Below are 19,853 nucleotides of genomic sequence, written 5' to 3'. Positions count from 1 at the left end.
CATACAGTACACATATATACATCCAAACGAAGCAATTATATACATAATGTTTTATATAATTTTTAAAAATTTAAGTTGATTTTTAGAAACTTCTTATCAATTTTTTTGTGGATTTTCTTAAACGCGTTCTCACGACCGGCCAGGAAGAACACAACAAACCAGAATCTTCTGCGGCAAAACTTTATTGCTTACATCTTCAGGAGCCAGGAGCGCAAGCCCCCAAGCCCAAAAACGAAAGGCCCCCCGCTTACATCTTTAGGAGCCAGAGCACCAGCGCGCCAGCGCGCCAGCGCGCCAGAGCGCAGAGCGCAAAAGCGCAAGCAAGAGAGCGCAAGTAAGAGAGAGAATGGCGGAAACCCCGTCCCCTTTTAAGGAGAATTATCCTTCGCCTAGGACGCATCACTCCCTGATTGGCTGCAGCCCATGGCCGAGTAAAGGCAGAGTACATGTAGTGGAAAATTACTCTTGGCACATGCGCAGATTATTTGTTTACCACTTAGAACACAGGATGTCAGCGCCATCTTGTGACGGCGAATGTGGGGACGGCTCCCAACAACATCATGCACTCCAGTCCTGCTCACCTCCCCACCCCCTCATATCCATCCTTCACTCCTGCAACGCGCCCCCGCACCACACCAAAAATAAAAAGCACACACCCCAAAACAAAGCAGAGTGTCTTAGTCAGGGTTTTACTACTGTGAACAGACACCATGACCAAGGCAACTCTCATAAGGACAACATTTAATTGGGGCTGGCTTACAGGTTCTGAGGTTCAGTCTGTCATCATCAAGGTGGGAGCATGGCAGCATTCAGGCAAGCATGGTGCAGGAAGAGCTGAGAGTTCTACATCTTCATCTGAAGGCTGCTAGTGGAAGACTGACTTTCAGGCAGCTAGGATGAGGGTCTTAAAGCCCACACCCACAGTGACACGCCTACTCCAACAAGATCGTAACTACAAATAGTGCCTCTCCCTAGGCCAAGTATATTCAAACCGTGACACATAGAAAACATCTCCTCACGGAATCTGTAGTATGTCATAGTGTGTCCCACAGTCTATCCCTCTGTCCACATAGCTTCACTTGCAAATGTTCATTCCAATGAGTCATTGGTCTGGTTCGAGGTCTCTGGCTTCTGTGACACCATCACTATTGGAACTTCACTGAGACTCCTTCCGGTTAGTCTCTTGCTGCCCTGTGTCATGCAGATCCTGCAGCCTTGGATCAGTAAGACTGGCCCTTTGACGCATCCCAACCATTGCAGAAGATTTACTTTGGGGTGGGCCACTTCAGAGTCCTGGATCTGGGCCTGGGTGGCAACTGAGCTGATGAGCCAGCTGGCTCTCCCTTATCTGCACGACCAGGGAACACTCCAGATCTGCTCCAGCTAAGCTACCCAGTGCCACCATCGGCAGGAAGCAGGGTCAGCTCAGGGCTCTCATGCCCTCAGGGCTGGCTCGCCCGCACCCATACCACCAGAGTCAGCTCCACTGGCTGCCCAGACAAAGCATGGGGTCCACTCTCCCCAGTACTGCAGCCTATGAGGAAGCTCAGCTTGTCCTCCTACTCTCGCACCTTGAGGACTGGCTCGCCCATGACTTTGCCTTCAGGGATAGCTCAACTCTGTTGCCCAAGCGAGGTAGAGGGCTTGTTGCCCAGGTAAATCCTCACCCACATAGAACTCAAGCCTACAATGGTGTGAGAGGGTGTAGCAGTCCTAAGGAAGGCTTGATATATTGGATCCCAGAGATGAAGGGGCCTGGCAAAGCGGGCCCGGGCTGTTGTCATACCTACTGATCTTGGTGAAGGGTGTATGGAGAGTGAGCCGAACTAGAAGCTAGTGATTTCTCCTGGTAGGAGGAGGCAGCTTTAGCTACACTGTGCACTATCAGAATAGACTGGAGTCTGGAAAGTCAGTCAGCAAAAGAACAGCAATCACTCAGCCTTGAGCTTCCAATCATAAAATCCTCCCCCCGAGCTACACAACACACACACTCTCATATATACTCTCATACACACACACATAAGCACACTCTCACTCCCCTATACATACTCATACACACACACACACACACACACACACATACACACAAGCACACTCTCACTCCCCCACACATACTCATACACACACACACACACACACACAAGCACACTCTCACTCCCCCACACATACTCATACACACACACACACACACACACACAAGCACACTCTCACTCCCCCACACATACTCATACACACACACACACACACACACACACACACACACACTCACAATCACTCACAATCACTCACACACATATGCACACAAATAAGTAACAATTTTAATGGACCAGAAGTGCTAACCCACACCTTTAGCCCCAGCACTGAGGAAGCAGAGAAAGGAGGATCTCTGTAAGTTCTAGGCCAGCCTGGTCTACACACTGAGTTCTAGGCCAGCCTGGTCTACACACTGAGTTCCAGGACTTCATAGTAAAACCTTGTTTCAAAAAACAAACAAAATAAAACAAACAAACAGAATGAGCCTGGAGAGATGGCTTACTGAGTAAAGCCACCTGCCACTAAGCCTGGTGACCTGGATTAGAGTCCCAACCTACACGATGGAAGGAAAGAGCTGACTTGCCCTCTGACCTCCATGTGCGCGCGCGCACACACACACACACACACACACAGAGGCAAATAAATAAATAGCAAAACAATTGAAGCTTAGCTGAGATTTATAATTGCCTCTGTGTGTGTGTGTGTGTGTGTGTGTGTGTGTGTGTGTGTGTGCGTGCATGCATGCATGCGCATGTGCCCACCTTCAGTTGCAGTCTTCACAAAATGAAACCCATTATTCTGTGTCTTATAGGGTTTATAACCTTCTTTTATCAGCTCCATAGATGTATTTCTTCTTGACTCTATCCTATAAGAATAAACTAACAATGTAACTTCAAGGCTATGTTCTCTTTCTCCTTCTAAATCTATTATTACTAACAAAGATTGAAACAAAGTTTTTAGATGTCTACAAATAGAAAATGGTTTCTATTTTTATGTAAGCTACTTCAAATAGGCAGTTATTCTTAACTCCCTGAGGTCTCCCATACTCTTTTTTTTCTGTTCAGGCATACATGATACATTAGCCGTGCCATGTCCTGGCTCCTCTGGAGGACAGTTTCTATGTTAGGAAGGAGGAGAGATTCTCAGTGTGGCAGACAATGTGATTTCCTCAGTACCCTTGTTGCCTGTCTGATGTGAGAGGTGGCGAGGAGGGGTGGGCAGCATATACCAGGCCCCTTGAGTAAGTTAGTGTAAATAGACCTGGAGCTCTCCTAAGATGCGGAGGACAGGGGAGACAACAGCCATGCTTCTGATAAAAGGTCTATCTCCCAGGCTCTTCTGGGTTTGAACATTAAAGGTCTCTGGTCTCCAGTGTCAAGGATACAAGACAGGGCAGATGTACCCAAGTTTTGCCAAGGGTGTCATGAACTCAACTCTATCCCTTCCAGATTCGTGTTCAAAGGCCAGACCCCTCAGCACCTAAGGATGCAATTGTGCTCAGAGAAGGGAACCGAAGAGAGGTAGTTAAGAGTAGATGAGAACACAGAAGCAGGACCTTGAAGCAACAGGGTGAGTGTCCCCTAAAAGGGAAAGAGACACCAGGGACAGGCCATATGAAAACACAGAAAACAATCAGCTATCTACAAGTCGAAAGTGAAAGGCTCACAGGGGCCCCAAACCTGCTGACACTGACAGAGACTGGCAAGGCTCTGCAAGCAGCGATTTGAGGAATGTCTGTGGTTCTCTGACCAGGAAGGTTAGAGGGAGGTCCGATCTCTCATCTCCTAGCATGAGCCCTGCCTGGAAGCTGAAGGAAGAGGAGATGAAGCGCCAGGCCATTAATCCTTTCTAGTAAACATCTTTTGGGATGGATCTCTGAATGTTCCTGGTGTCTGCAAGTTAATATATCTATTCCCCACTCTCAGCCCATCTCCTAAATGATGCTGGGGCTACCTCTTCAAAGTGGGAAGTGTTATAGTAGCCTTGATGGAGGCTGGGGGAGGCACATTAAGGGAAAGCTATTCCTTTTTTTTTTTTTTTTGGGTGGGGAGGAGGGTTGGTTTTGTTTTTGTTTGTTTATTTGTTTGTTTGTTTGTTTGTTTGTATTTGTTCGTTTGTTTTTGTATAGCCCTGGCTGTCCTGGAACTCACTTTGTAGACCAGGCTGGCCTCCAACTCAGAAACCCGCCTGTCTCTGCCTCCCGAGTGCTGGGATTAAAGGTGTGTGCCACCATGCCCAGCTTTTTAAAAACTTTTTTAAAAAAAGGTTTATTTATTTATTTATTATATATGAGTACACTGTAGCTGTCTTCAGACACACCAGAAGAGTGCATCAGGTCTCATTACAGATGGTTTGTGAGCCACCAGGTGGTTGCTGGGATTTCAACTCAGGACCTCTGGAAAAGCAGTCAGTGCTCTTAACCACTGAGCCATCTCTCTCTCCAGCCCTGGGAAAGCTATTTCTACCAGATCAAAAGAATAGAACCTACATCTGGCCTTGGGTGGAGACCTAACATTCCAAATTACCCAAAATGTAAGTGTTAATCCAGCTGCACTTGTCAATCATGTGGTCAGGAGACATCCCTCAAGGTGGCTGCCTTACCACAGAGCAAGGAGGAATAATTATCCTGTATGCATATAATGAACTATCTTCCCACAGAAACCGCACCCTCTGTGAAGCACTGCCCTGAGGCTCTTTGAAGTTCCCCAGCCATTCTGAGTTCTTTCCCTCTTTGTATCTTTCTTTCAGACACTGGCTAGAGCCTGAATATGCTCTCTCTGGTACTTCGGGCTTTCCCTTTTGCTCGGTGGCTACTTGCTGATGGAAATAACTTAGAGGAGGAGTTGGGTTTGTTTTGGTTTATTTTGTTTTTCTTGCTTACAGTTTCAGAGGGTCCAGCCTGTGTGCATTTGGCCTCGTGCACATAAGCAGAACACTGTGAGAGTGGGGGGTGGGGGATGGGAGAAGCAGCCTTTGCAAGATACAAACACAAACCACAGAGCTGTACAGTTGTGAGCCTCAGGGTGAGTGCTGGTAACTGATGCTGGGTTCTCTCCATAAGAGCAGCCAATGTTCTTAACCACTGAGCCACCCCTCCAGCCCCATGCCTTTATTTGACGTGTTTTCTTCTAGCAATTTCAGAGTTACATTACTTGCATTGAGTTGATATATATGTATATGTGTATATGTATGTATATATGTATGTATATATATATGCATGGGTACATATACATATGTATATATTTTTATATATGTGTATATGTGTATATATATTGCATATATGTATATATACACATATACACACATGTGTGTGTGTGTATGTGTATATACATATGTATACACACAGACAGATGAGGGTCTGGTTTCAGTCTTTTATAGGTGACTGTCAAGAGTATGGGATAGACTCTCCCAGGCCTTGTAAACAGAGGAGCATGTCACTTGGTGTCTTAGGAGGTTTATAAAGCATTGTTGTTACCTTTTGATCTTGTTTTGATGTTTTTGAAGTATTGCCAGCCTCTTTTCCTCTTTGAACATGTCTTGCTTTCTCTTGTATTATTGTATTACACTTAATTCTGCATTCCCCAGAACTCAGAGATAAACACCCATATAAAAAAATCAAGGTGCACCCTATGGTATTTCATTCATAACATGTAGCCCTGGCTCTCCAAGAACTCCCCGTGTAGATCAGGCTGGCCACCATCTCACAGATCCACCTGCCTCTGCTTTTCCAGCTGTGAGTTAAACGTGTGTGTGTGTGTGTGTGTGTGTGTGTGTGTGTGTGTACTACCACACCTGGAATGGCAAATATAATGTGTGTGGGGCTTTTGTCCAAAAAAATTACCCCATCTGGGTTGTATACTCTTAACCTCAGCATTCCGGAGGCCAGAGGCGAGTGGATTCACCTCTGTGAACATCTGTTCCAGTTCCAGACCAGTCTGGTCCACAGGGAATGCTAGGGCAGCCAGAGCTACATGGTGAGACCCTGTCTCTAAAAACTAAAAGAACAACAAAACCCACTGCATCCCCCTTTCCTTTCCTTTCCTTTCCTTTCCTTTCCTTTCCTTTCCTTTCCTCTCCTCTCCTCTCCTCTCCTCTCCTCTCCTCTCCTCTCCTCTCCTCTCCTCTCCTCCCCTCCCCTCCCCTCCCCTCTCCTCTCCTCTCCTCTTTCTTTCTTCCTTATGGTTTTTCTAGACATATAAGTGGAGCACCCAGTAGCTATGAAAGATGCACAAACAGCATATGAAGTGAAGAAAATATAAAACTCCTGAGTCTTTCTGTGAAGCCATCTCCTCTGAAAGTGGTAACAAGTTTCTACAGGAAAAAATAAAACTAGACAAAGATGATGATGATGATGAAGGTGATGATGATGTCGATGATGAGGAAACAAACTGAAAGAAAAACTCCAGTGAAGAATCTGTATGAGACCCTCCAGAAAAGAAAAAAAAAAGTACAGAAATCAAACAAGAATGGAAAAAGACTTCAAAACCATCAAAACAAGATCAAAGGGTAACAACAATGCTTTAAAAACCTAAGACACCAATAAGACCTTGCTCTGCAGAAGACATTAAAATAAAACTGCAGACAAGTATAGAAAAAAGTGTTTCTCGTTCCAAAGTGGAAGCCACATTCATGAACTGTGTGAAGAACTGCTTTCTGATGACTGAGCAGGAGGCTAGTGGAGATCTCAGGCCATGGAGGAAGAAAATGTCTAAACAGTTGGAAACTGGCTGGAGAGATGGCTCAGTGGCTAAGAGCATACACTGTTCCTTCAGAGGACCAGAGATAGATTTCTAGCAACCACATCACCTGTCTGTAACTATAGCTCCAGGCCAGAGACTCTGTACATACTTACACATAATTAAACATAGTTTAAAAAAATGAATCTCTAAAAAACGTCATGTCTCTAAAATGTTCAGGAAGCAATTTAATGTAAGAAGATTTGATTTGGAAGCCACAAAGAAACCACTTACTTGATTTCTATAAAAACCGATCTCATCTCTCCTTCCTATAATGTGGAGTGAGACCCCCCCACACACACACATACACACACTGGGCTTGATGGCTGTTGTTCAGGTTCCACTGCCAAGAACACACGTTGTCTAAACGCCTGCTCAGCTTCCAAGGACGGACTCCACCCTTTACTTAGTTGTAAGTATGTATGGAATGTTTTGATGGGAGACAGAAATGCTGATCATCAGGCATGTGAATGTTGGGAAGACATTTTTAACGTTTTCTTACCCTGCGCTTCTTGCTTGTGTTTGATTCAGAGCATCATGTAGCCCAGGCTGGACCTCAGACTCGCTGTGGTCAACTTGAACCCCTAATCCTTCTGCCTCCACTTCCTAGGTTCGGAGCATGTGCCACCTTGATGGGGCTTCTGTGACACTGGGGATGGAGTCCGGACTTTCGGGCATGCCTAGGTAGCATTCTCCCAACTGAGCTACATCCCCAGGTCTGAATATAATATTTTCATGACCCTGTCAACATGTCCACACCAGCACTGAGGAATCTTCACCAATACCATCTCTACCATTTGTTTGTTTGTTATTTTGTAGCCTTGGCTATCCTGGAACTTGCTCTGTGAACCAAAGTGAGCCTTGAACTCAGAGATCCACCAGCCTCAGCCTGGGATTAAACGCAGGGATTAAAGGTGTGTGCCACCACACCCTGCTAGTTTTAAATGCCCGCACCCGTAGTAGGTCTGTTGTTTGGAGTCTGTTCCCAGTACAGCTGAACTTGCCTACCCTGAGCAATGGTTTCTGCTGCAGGGTTCTCCGGAAAGCCTTTTACGTCTGCCCCCGTAATCCTGGACCCCACCGCATGGGTGTGCTGCGACCTCTGGTTCCCGGAGCGCACAGGGCCGGGGCGGTCCGCAGGGGCAGGAGCCGGGCGGAGCGTGGAGCAAAGGTTGCCTCATAGCCTGGGCCCTTCTCCAGAGCTCGGCGGCATCATGACGGTGGGCGCCCGGCTCCGAAGCAAGGCGGCGAGCAGCTTAGTGGGCCGAAGGCCCCTGGGGCGATCGCGCCGCGCCGGTGACGAGGAGACAGATGCCATCGTGGAGCACCTGGAGGGCGAGGACGAGGACCCGGCGAGCCCGGACTGTGAGCGCGAAGAGGGCGGGCGGCGCGCGGGGACTCCGAGCGCACGCAGGGTGCACCTGGCTGCGCTGCCTGAGCGCTACGACTCCCTGGAGGAGCCCGCGCCAGGCGACAAGCCCAAGAAGAGGTACCGGCGAAAACTGAAGAAGTACGGCAAGGTAGGTCCCCACGGCCCGGCCGCCCTGATCCAGACAGAACCGGGAGTCGCGCTGGGTGGAGTTGTGCCCGCATCCCCGCTGGCCTCCGGGACCATCACTAGGAGGGTGTGTAGCTGAGCGCGCGGGCAGGACCCTTGCTCCCAGTTGGAGCTGATGGTAATGCTGAAGCCATGGTGAGGTTAGTTGACTTGAGCCCCGGACCCAGCTGCGAAGTTGCAGTCTAGGTCCACCTATTTCCCGCACTCTCTCTGGGGCACCCCGCCACAGGAGAATATTAGGTGATTCAGTCCTAGACCCCGGGGTTAACCCGCGCGGGGCCTGCTAACTCAGCCAGTACATACCTAGAACCTGTTACCCCTCCCCCTTCTCTGATCAACAATCTCTGCACCCCGGGACTTCAGATGTTCTTCGGCCTGCCTTTTTACTTTGGTGGGAGAGCCAAAGGAAGGATGGATGGGGAACCGAATGAGTTTCGTTTTCAGGGCACATGATTATGGTTTCTAGGTGCTCTGACCTAGACAGGGCTAGGGAGGGAGTTGGAGTGGAGGGGAATCACAAAACTCATTGCTTGTGTTTGTTCTGACCAAAGTCCTCTGAACTCTCGGAATTATTGTCCAGGTAGTCTTCAGTGGGTGACCTTCATCATACCCGAGACATTCGGTCCCTTGCCAGGAGTTTAGTTTATCATTCTGAATGATATGACCGGAGCTTCCTCACAAGCAGGCAATGATAACATGCGTTGTTGAAGTGAAGTAGGGCTTTTGGGAGTAAGGAAGCCATCTGAAAGTGAATAGAGGACACAGGTTTCTTAGTTGGTAGCTGGCATTTAGAGATGTTTTGGGGGTGACCACTCTGTGCCAGGCATTGTGCATACACTAGAGGTACAAATAGTGGGAGGGGAGATAGCCACCCCCACCCCCAGGGAGAGGTGGCAGAGCTGGGGCACCCTGGTCCCTCACTTCTTAGCAGTGTATTAGCGATTACTTATCTGGGCGAGGCAAATTAAGACAGCGACGCTTTCAAATCGCCCTGACATGGACACTGGGCAGGAAAGAAGCCAAGGCTTCAATATGAAGTAAAAGCTAGGAAACCCACAGCTGTAATCCCAGATACTCTGGAGGAAGGGACAGGATGGTTGATAATACAAGGCCAGCCTGGGCTGTATGACAAGATCCTATTAACAAGAGCTCATCCTGGCTGAAACTGAGGTACTAGACTCCGCTCGTTAGGATGGCTATTCTAAGACTAAGTCAGTCGGTCAGTGGTGGCGCACACCTTAAATCCCATCACTGGGGAGGCATAAGCAGTCTGATCATCTCTGACAGCAAGTTCCGGGACAGCCAGGGCTACACACAGAAACCCTGTCTATAAACAAACAAACAAATGAAATAGAAGGCTGGGCTGGGGCTCAGTGGTTGGGTGCTGGCCTAGCATGCCTGAAGTCCTGGTTGGAACTCTTGAGGTATATAAACAAGGAATAGTGGTACACACCTGCAATCCCAGAACTTTGGGAGAGGAGGCAAGAAAATCAGAGCCCAAGATCTGGCTCTGTGGGTAAGGCTGCTCACGGCCAAACCGAATCACCTGAGTTCAATCCCCAGAACCTTCCAAAACTGACTCCAACAAACTGCACTTGACCATGTGCACCTGGTAGCACATGTGCACACATATGCATGCACACTAAATGCATTAAATAAATGTAACTTGGAATCTTTGGAAAAATAACTGGGTGGTGGTGGTGCACGCCTTTAATCCCAGCACTCAGACAGAGGCAGGTGGATCTCTGAGTTTGAGGCCAGCCTGGTCTACAAAGTGAGTTCCAGGAGAGCCAGGGCCACACAGAGAACCCCTCTCCCAAAAATACAAAACAAAGCAAAATTTGTAAAAATAGTTCAAAGTAATTTTTGGTTACCCTAGAGAGTTTCTGGGCTACAGATACACAAGACCCTCGCTTTAAAACAAAAATTGAAAACAGCTACCCAAGCAAATATTCTTATATTTTAGTGTTTCACGTGTATGGGTGTTTTGCCCTCATAAATCTTTGTGAAGTAAATAGTTTTACACACGTTTGCAGAAGTATCACCAATGGCCAAAAGATGAAAATGTTCCAAGTATCTATGAGCAGATGAACCAACAATGTGGGTGAGACACACCACGGACGTTCAATAGCCACAGTAAGAAGCTATCGTGTTGGTTGCTGCCACATCGTGCTTCAACATGGTATTAGGAAAGCCAGACCCAGGGTTATATACGGTTTCCATGATTCCCTTTACATGAACTACATTTTTCTACAAAAATCTAGACAGGACGTAGCTGGGTGATTTTTAGGGACTCGGCAGAGGCAGAGAGAGGTCTCCTGGGTCTGTGGTTTCCTTCTGGGATAAGAATGTCTGGGAACTCGATATAGAACCTTACAACGTCTGGGGACCACCACTGTTTCACTTTATAAAATCATTTATTTAAATATGTATATGTGCGTTGGCCTACATGTATGTCTGTGCCACTTGTCTTAATGTCCACAGAGACCGGGAGAGGGCATTGCTTCCCTTGGAACTGGAATTCCATATGGTCTGAGCCACCATGTGGGTGCTGAGAACTCATTCAGGTCCTCTATAAAGAGTAGTCAAAGCTCTTAACTGCTGAGCCATCTCTCCAGCAAACTGGTTGATTTTAGGTTATATGAATGTGTGTGTGTGAATGTGTGTGTGTGTTAGAGAGAGAGAGAGAGAGAGACAGAGACAGAGATTTTTGACATGGAAAGGGTTTTTTTGTTCTGTTTTGTTTTTTTGGCTAGGATGGAGAGAAGGGAGCTATGGGAAGGTTCTGGAATCTTATGCACTAGCTCAGTAGACCCAAGAAGTCTAGATGAGATTACAGCCCCAAGTGAGGAGTCAAAGGGGTCGTCTTGGCCTGTACTTTCTCAGGCCAGCTGAGAGGGTACCCGGCTTCAACAAGAAGAAAGACAACCATGGAACCCCTTTCCCTGCAAAGCCATGAGAACAGCCAAGGCTCCTGCGGAAGATGGGAGGTGACCTGCACCCTCTCAGTTGCCAGGCAAGGTTTTCTTTTAAAAATGAACAGCTCCAGTTATTGGCTATTATGGAATGTGATTTTAGTTCCATTCCTGTTAACTTCTCAGACCCTTCACACGAGCCCTTTCCTGCTTCTATTTAAGGAAAGTTGCTGGCTTTTGTGCAACATGAAAGAGCAGGCTCTCTCCCCTGCTGCCCCACCCACCCACCAGCCTGGTCCTACCCAGGGGCCAGGCCTCGCTGCTCTGGTCTGGCTTTCTGGAAGTCTTTGTGCTTAGGCCTCTTGTAGAGACCAATGTTCCCAGTTGATTGTAACGGAATAATTGCATTCCTACGGTGCACATATTGCTGTTTAAGTGCTGTCTGCGGGGCACTGGGGAAAGGAGGGGCTCCTCCTGAGGCTGGATAGCTGTTACCTTCTTTATGTTTCATGCCTCAGCCCCCGCAGCAATCTTGGGAGGCTGCGGTTGTGCCCTCTCTGCAGTGAAGGAGACTGGAGTTGAAGGGATTGAGGCTACACAGTCAGACAGCCGAAGAGCTGGGAAGGAGGGGGAGGAAGGCTGGCCTGACTGACCCCCCTCCTCTGCAGAGCTGTGGGTGAGAAAGAATGGAACATACCTCAGAACTTAGCTGAAAGTCATAGCCCGCCCTTGCAGGCACCCTTGAGAGGCACGGGAGAAGTGTGGTGAGAGAAAGAACTAAGTCGTGTTAATCAGTAAGCTAAGAGACAAGGTTGAGGGTAAAACAGAAAGTGTGGGATTAGTTATGTAGGAGGGTCAGGAAGGAGTTCAGGGTCAACCTGGGCTACACAGTGAGTAAGACCCTAAAAAAACCCAACCCAACCCAACCCAACCCAAACCAAACCAACCCAAACCAAACCAAACCAACCCGTGAGCACTGAGGATGGAGCTAGCTAGTATAACACTTGCTTAGCATGTACCAAGATCTAGGTTTGACCAGGCCACAAAAAGGGGGTGGGAGGAGTAGGAGAAATGTCCTCTTTAAAGTAGGGGCCAAAAGCTGGTCTACCAGATGTTCAAGCTGCCTGTGTCCAACGGCCTGTGACTCTGAGCATGGCTTCCTCAAACTGTCTCACTCTGATGCTAACGAGGGCATCGACTGAGCATTGTGGGCACACACCTTTAATCCCAGGAGGCAGAGGCAGGTAGATCTCTGAGTTCAAGGCCAGCAAGGGCTACACAGGGAGACCCTGTCTTGGCAGGGGTTCGGGAGGATAAAAACTAACCAATCAACCAAACAACAACAACAAGAAAAGAGGCTGGTTTGGGGGAAGTGCTTACCAAGTGAGCATGAGAACCCAGGCTTTAGCCACCAGGACCCAGTAAAAGACACAGACATATAATTCCAGTGCTGTGGAGATGAAGAGGAAAGCGACCGGGTAGGAGAATCTGTGAACTCATATATAGAGGGAGATCCTGTCTCTAATAAATCAATAAGATGGAGAGTAACTTAGGAAGACAATGGACATTGATCCTGCCCCCAACACACACCACACCTTACCTTACCAACACCCATAGCAGGCAGTATCCACAGCCAATAAATTAAGCCATGTGGAAGTTCTAGGTACCAGGGCACCTGGCTGAGGTCCTGGAACTATGGCCCTTTGAGGGGTAGGCTCTCATCCACTCAGATCTATAGCTGACCACCTGCCTCAGGTTGGCACCAGACCCGAGAGCAGCCCAACAGAAGGACTGACCTCTGTGAAGAGATGGTTTCTTCTAAATCAGAGGGACAAGGAGTCCCCAGCACCATTGGGAACTGGCTGCCATGTCTTCTACAGTCATCAAGGCTGTTCCTTCATGGCTCTTTGCAGATCCAGAGACCATCTTCCTTCCTTTCAAAGCCAGTAGTGCCCCACCACCATCACCCCTCACCCCTAGTCTTTTCCTCCTTCCCTCTCTTCCTTCCATCTTCTGCCTGACTCCCCCTGCATCCCTCTGATTAGGGTACTTACCAGGTAGAGCCACTTTTTGCTGAGTATTCAGGAGGCCCCAGGGATCCTCCCATCTCAAGAACCTTAGCTGACTCATACTGCCAAAGTCCTTCTTACCATTCCAGGAAAATATAGTCACAGGCTCTGAAAGTAAGGTGTGAATCTGGTGGGCTAGCCTGGCACCAAGTCTGTTCCCTTGAATAGCACTGGTGTGATAGTTAAGTCTCTTCTCAAAGCTGTGTGTTGACAGAGATGCAGTTAGAGCTATCTAGCAGCCCCCCCCTCCCCCGACTGTAAAGGACAGTGTTGGCTGAGATGATTTCCCAGGGACGTGGCATTTGTTGTTTCAAACATGTGAAATTCTCCCACTGACTCTTTTCAACACCTCTCTCTCTGAAAGAGTAAAACAAATTGAACTCTACTTTTGTGTTTTAATAATAACTACATTATTCATAAAACTCTTTCTTCCTCCTCCTCTTTGAGAAATGGAAAAAAAATAGTGTTGAGAAGACATAGATGCACCAGTTTCTTCCAAAACTTGCCATGACCTAGAAAGGAACTCAGGGAAAGACTCTCTACAGGCTGGGCGTATCTACAGGTATGGGACTCTGCCATCCATGCTGTGGAAAACTCAGGACAAAACTGATAAACAAGTCTGTATGCCCTTTAGAAACTTTCCTAGCCAGACGTTGTGGCCCTCATCTACAATCCTAGCACTGAGTGAGCTGAGGCAGGGGGATCGATAGGAGTTGAAAGCCAGCCTGGGTTACATGGTATGTTCCATGCCAGCTCAGCCACTGGGTGAGCTCGATCCTTTCACAAAAATAATAAATAAATGAATAAATAGATAAATGTAAAAGGGAAATGAAAGTGTGCTGAGAAATAAGTATGTCAGACTGCTATATTGCCACCACAAACCTAAGTTGCTCTGTAGCAAAGAGAAGTCCTTGTTCTCTGGAAAGGCTGGGCACTAGCCTGCCTGCTGCATGTGCACTGCTCTCAGTCCTCCCCTTGAAAAAAATTGTCCCAAAAGGATAAAAAAGAAAGAAAGGAAGGGAGGGAGGGAGGAAGGAAGGAAGGAAGGAAGGAAGGAAGGAAGGAAGGAAGGAAGGAAGGAAGGAAGGAACTTCTTGACCCTCTTTACCACATGAAAAGGCTACTATGTATTCCCATTTTACAGACAAGGAAACTGAGGCCAAGGAGCATTGAGGAAGGGATGGGATTGGAAATCACTCCTGGCTGTGAGCACATAGTCACTTATAGACTTCCTTCATTAGACAGAAAAGTGTAACATGGGGTGAAGGCCTTGGGCTCTGAAGCCAAATTTATCTGGGGGAGGATTCAGCTCTGTGCCATACTGGCCATATGAGCTCAAAGATCTGTAACTTCCCAGTTCTTCTTCGTCTTTTTGTTTTTGTTTTTGTTTTTGTTTTTGTTTTTGTTTGTTTGTTTGTTTGGTTGGTTTTTGGTTTTTCAAGACAGGGTTTCTCTGTGTAGCCCTGGCTGTCCTGGAACTCACTCTGTAGACCAGGCTGGCCTCGAACTCAGAAATCTGCCTGCCTCTGCCTCCCAAGTGTTGGGAGTTCCCAGTGCTTCTTGTTGATCCCTTTACGATGTAGCAGTTACCTGAGTTAGACCAGCTTGCTTCAGTGCCCGAGGAATTGTGGGGTATCAAAACATGGACACCCTGAACAGAGAGCTGAATGCATGAATCTGAGCAGAAGAGCTACTAGCACCTAAGATGATACATTCTAAGTCTCGGGTGTTCTAGGCAGAGAGCAGAAGCGGGTCCAGGATTGAGGAACAAAAACCTCAGTGATTCAGACTCTGCAAGATAAAATCATCGGAGAGCGGAGAGAGTTTAGGAGGAGCACCCCGAGAGGTAGGAGAGAACGGGGAGAAGCTGGGGTTAAGTGATCACAGACTGAGCCCCTGAGAGCCTTGGGAGGGGAAAGACATCCCTCTGTGAATCGGGCAACATGGAGGTTGTAGGCATGCATCCTTGACCAGGCAGTCCCTGGATGGGCGTGGGAGCAGCCGGTATGCCAGGGAAGAAGTGTGGATTGCAGTCAGTGTCTGGTGGCTTTTTCACTCAGAGAGCAGAGACACTGGGCAGGAAATAGTATCAAGGTGACCCCTGGGGTGGTACAGGCTAAGAGATGGGCTGACAGAGAGGAGGAGAAGGATGCTACTGGAGAAGAGAAAGTGAGGAATGATGGAGAAGAGCCAAGCACAAGTGTGGGGAAGACCAGAGAAAACGGGCTGATTCCGAACCATGGTTAAACTTTAGGGGGAGGGATGCGGGGGTGGGGGTTGCCGGGAGCCAGAGCACTGGGCTTGGAGGCAATGGGCGAAGATGAACACATTTTCCAAGGATATGTAATTCAGGCAATAAAGACCCTGGACTCTGAGGTTGGGGGTGTATCCAAAAGAGAGATCAGGCCGCCTGGGCACGCGGGCTGGCTTCACCAGGTAGCACTGGTTATCGCGGTGCCTCTTGTAATTGGGATCAGGGATCTTCAGTGGAACCAGGCTGTGTGTTCTGTATTCAGAAAAATCACAGGGTTGAAAGCTTAGAGGTGTGAGAGAAGGTTCTGGTTGGCTACATGGATGTCAAAGTCACTAAGAATGACAACAGAGTTTGGAGGTGGGAAGAGGACTACTGGGGACCACAGCGCAGTAGATGCTGGCCATCAGTGGTCTCAAAGTTTTGATGTGATTTCATTTGATTCCCTGGAAATGTCCCCTCTCCCGGCAGCACCCTTACCACGGAGGAACAGAAGACAGAAAATGTTGCCTGGTCCTTACCCTCAACAAATGTCAGATTGTTCAGGAAACATAAAAAGGCTTCCGGGTTACAAAAGTGTGGGTTAGACCAGAGTAGGGACATGGTACATAGGAAGGGCCAGCTGGGCTGTCTGACAGCATGCCTGAAGGAAAATTCGACCCGCCTCTGGCCCTGGCTGTGGGGCTAGTCTTAGTTTAAAACAACAAAGGCATTTTAGTTCTGGAGCTGGCAGCCTCCATTCTGTTATTAAGGAGGCTCGCAAATTATCTGGAAATGTACTGTGTTTCCACACGCTGTGCAAGGAGGATGCCTGTTGAGCAGGGGTCGGGACCTGGGGCGCTACAGATGTGAAGACACTGGGTCTCGATAGATTGCTGGATACACGAGGGCACACGATTCTCTGTGTGCGTCACGATGACCCGTGGAAGAATCAACACCTAACTTTTGCCTCACCTAACTTTTGTTTTTCTCTTCCTGAAAATAGAATTTTGGGAAGGCCATCAGCAAAGGATGCCGGTACATTGTCATTGGCCTGCAAGGATTTGCCGCAGCGTACTCCGCCCCATTTGGAGTGGCCACCAGCGTGGTGTCCTTTGTGCGCTAACCAGAGCCGCAGGGGCAGGTGACACCAGAATGCTTCTGCCCAGGGGACAGTGTGAATCCACCGGCACTTCAGACTCAGACTCGTGGGAAGTCAGAAGAGGAACCCTGCTTCGTGTGCTATTGTTGAACTGGTTGACTGTGAGGCACGAGCCGTCCCCGCTCATTCGCTGAGCCAGTCATGGACTTGGGTGGATCCAGGAGTCAGTTCTGCAGAGAATTGGGCCAAGGTCAGGTTGGGGTTAGGATTAGTTTGCTTCCTGTGCTAGTTAGAGGCTTTCGGGGATACACGCAGGCAGGCCCATGGCAGGTCTGGGGTCTGAGCCATGCAGATAGTGGGTGAATTTGCCGGAGGAGGACACAGACCTCTGATGTGAAGGTTGCTAGTTTCTGAAAAGGTTGGGGAGCTGACGGCACTAGCCTTGACCTTCCTTGATTCTTTCACTGAATACAGCGAGAGAGCTGTTTGTTTCAGAAGTCTATCTCCCCCATCTCTTTTCTCCACTCGGACTGTCATCTGGGAGTTTAATTACGGGTTTGGGAAGAAAGAAGGAAGGAAACCATCTTTAAAGACTATGATGCTTTGTAACGTGTACTCACAGCTGTGTGGGGACAATTGAAAGAAGATCAAAGTGTATCATTTTCACCCACCTACATAAGCATGCAGCTGGCAAGGAGGGAGGGAGGGAGGGAGGGAGGGAGGGAGGGAGGGAGGGAGGGAGGGAGGGAGGAAGGGAGGGAGGGAGGTCAGGGCCAGAAGCAGGCTGGGAGGCTGCAACAGGTGCTATTGGAAGGTCTGGGCCAGCTATTGTGATCTGAGCTGTCAGGACTCCTGCAGATGTGGCAAGCCACACCAGTTCACTGCAACAGGTGCCCAAGTCCCCCATTTGATTGAGGAGAGGGAGAGGGGAAGGGAGAGACAGAGACAGACAGAGAGACAGACAGAGACAGAGACAGACAGACTCTGAATGGGAACTGACATGTATATTTAGAGGAGGAAATGGTAAGTAAGAGACAGGCATGAAGAAAGGCCAAGAACAACATTGGAAAAGTGATGGAGTTTGGGACCTAGGTTTGCGATGGGGATTTTCTTGGGAGGGCTGGGCTGGTTGTGTATAGGACTAGAGGAAGCTGGGAGGACCAGAGTCACCATGGTGGTTGGGTTCATCCCTCTTAGGCCTACATCTCACTTGGATTCAAAGACTAGTGTAAGCAAGAGTCCCAGGCTTGGCACACACCGAGCATCATTTGTAGACAACCACGGAATGCTGGGAGAAGTGGAGAAGAAACCCTTAAAAGTTGAACTGGCATGGGTCACAATTGTTTTTAAAGTACCTCACAGAGGCCAAGATTCCAACTTTGCTTCTCGAATATTCCAGATCCAGAGAAGGTGTTGGGACCACTCTGCAGGATCCGGGTCAGCCCGTTGGCCTGAGGCTTCCTGGGGGCACACAAAGAAAGCCATGGTCTTCATACCTCACCCACTGAGTCCAACCATTAGGCACTGGTGGGTGGGTAGGGTAGGAAGATGGACAGAGAGACAGGCACAGAAGACAGTGGTAGTTGCCCATTTAGACCCAGCCCTGCTGAATATGCCCAGGCCCTAGAGCTGGGAAATAGTCTTGCTTTAGCCCCAGTAGCACTAGCTGCTATGTGCATGGATTCACACTCGTGACAGAGTGATGCTTGCTGGATAGGCCTAGGATGGGAAAGGAGAGGTTAATAGGAGAAAGGGCAGCATGCAGTTAGTTGGAAAGAGACAGAAATGGGAGGCTTTGCAGGATGCCTCCCCTTCCAACCACAGCTGAGCCCCCAGGAGCCAACAAGGGAGAAGTGTGAGAAGGGAGAGCCGGGTAGGGAGAAGTGTGAGAAGGGAGAGCCAGGTAGGGAGAAGTGTGGCCCAAGGAAGGGATGGGATTGGGAGTCAATGTTGCTTCCTCCCCTGGGAGTCTCTCCCTCCCCACCTCCCAAATTGTGAAAGCAACAAAGCAAAGCACATCTGGCCAGGTGTCTCTCAAAGTCTGGCTAAGAATTAACTCAAAGCGTCCAAAGTCAAAAGCTCTCAGGGGTTTTCCTGGGACTCGGTGGGGTTTGCTGCAAGGTGGACTTCAGCCCCTGGAGCATGCTGTGTGGTCACATCGTCGCCTGTGTGGGACTTTTGGTTCTGAGAGCCTGGTTCTTCCAGCCTGCAAACTTGGTTCCTGCTGCAGACTGCTCTTCTTCGCTTTTCCTGGTTATTCTCTTGTGTCCAGCAGCAGGGCCCACACCCCACTGCAACCGAGTTTAAGAGCTTAGCTCTCCCACTACTGGCTTCCAACCCCTTCCTCTGTATCCCTCCCTTGCCTTTGCTGTAAATAAAAGTTCCAGCTTGTCTGGTTTTCCTGTGTGGAGGGCTGTGCCTTCCCTGTTCTGTCTCCTGAGGGAGACAGCTGGGGCTCCAGCAGAACCTGGGAATGTGGTGGCTCCAGCACCCCACCCCCCAACACACACACACACACCTGCAGTGTTAAAGGCTGCATTCTCTAGAATCCCTCAGAACAGGCTCTAGGGTGGGAACCACCCTTCCCATCTGTTACAAATGAAAAATTTCCAGAACCTTTGACCTCAGTGTGGAGCCAGAAGACTGCATTCCCCACAAGCCAAGGAGCCTCTGGTCTCTGTCTTGGTTGGGAAATGCCTCTCCTAATGGGGCTCCAGGGAGGGAGGCTGGGACAGCAGGGTGGCCCTTGAGTGTCACTCCACACTGGCATGCTGGCGCACACCCCTGCTCAGTGTATTCTCACTGTAGATATGAAGCAGACACTAGGTCCTGGTTAGCCATCAGATTATCTGGCAATGCAAGTATATGGGAACAATTTTCTGCCTGTTGGGGATAGCAAAGATCTATGGCAGAGTTCTTTCTTACCATGGGGTTCCATCCCCTGGGGTGGGGGTGGGGAATTTAGAACATGATTCTCACCTCATGCAGGGGAGGGAGGTGAAGTGCTTCCACTGGAGTTGGGCATGGCAGCACACACCAATTGTCCCAGCACAGGAGAGGCAAGGTGACAAGTGAGTCCTCTGCTACCTGGGAATGCCCCTCCCCCACCCCTGCACGCTGTCTCTCTGCCCAGCACCCGTGTCTGCTCAAAGAAGTATCAAATGGCATCTGTGACCAAGAAACAGAACTTGAACTCAGACCTTGACCCT

At 48.8% G+C, this 19,853-nt stretch overlaps 1 protein-coding gene, 1 long non-coding RNA gene and 1 pseudogene across 4 annotated transcripts; 2 read left to right on the top strand and 1 right to left on the bottom strand.

Moving 5' to 3' along the window:
- On the top strand, nt 6,237-6,741 carry Gm17905 (predicted gene, 17905; annotated as a pseudogene).
- On the top strand, nt 7,940-19,050 carry C130074G19Rik (RIKEN cDNA C130074G19 gene). The gene is made up of 2 exons (NM_178692.3): nt 7,940-8,290; nt 16,549-19,050. Exons 1-2 carry the CDS (start codon nt 7,985-7,987, stop codon nt 16,666-16,668), a joined length of 426 nt encoding a protein of 141 aa, NP_848807.1. The 5' UTR covers nt 7,940-7,984; the 3' UTR covers nt 16,669-19,050.
- Gm34602 lies at nt 8,695-13,518 on the bottom strand. 3 transcript variants are annotated; one of them, XR_003948516.1, is made up of 4 exons: nt 13,298-13,518; nt 12,624-12,693; nt 11,739-11,913; nt 8,695-9,070 (listed from the first exon to the last, which is right to left on the bottom strand). It is a non-coding gene; the product is annotated as a predicted gene, 34602 (long non-coding RNA). The 3 variants fall into 3 exon arrangements; XR_003948512.1 differs by having other exon boundaries at nt 12,624-13,518; XR_003948508.1 differs by lacking the exons at nt 12,624-12,693; nt 13,298-13,518 and having other exon boundaries at nt 11,739-12,185.
- Nucleotides 19,051-19,853: the final 803 nt, after the last annotated feature.

Source organism: Mus musculus, chromosome 1 (assembly GCF_000001635.26).
Source record: "Mus musculus strain C57BL/6J chromosome 1, GRCm38.p6 C57BL/6J".
Classification (NCBI taxonomy): domain Eukaryota; kingdom Metazoa; phylum Chordata; class Mammalia; order Rodentia; family Muridae; genus Mus; species Mus musculus.
The sequence above is the reverse complement of the archived record's forward strand: the minus strand, read 5'-3'. Positions and strand labels throughout refer to the sequence as shown.

Coding starts and splice junctions, on each gene's coding strand:
- C130074G19Rik (NM_178692.3), top strand. CDS start 7,985: ATGACGGTGGGCGCCCGGCTCCGAAGCAAGGCGGCGAGCAGCTTAGTG. Junction 8,291..16,548: donor AACTGAAGAAGTACGGCAAG/GTAGGTCCCCAC, acceptor TCCTGAAAATAG/AATTTTGGGAAGGCCATCAG.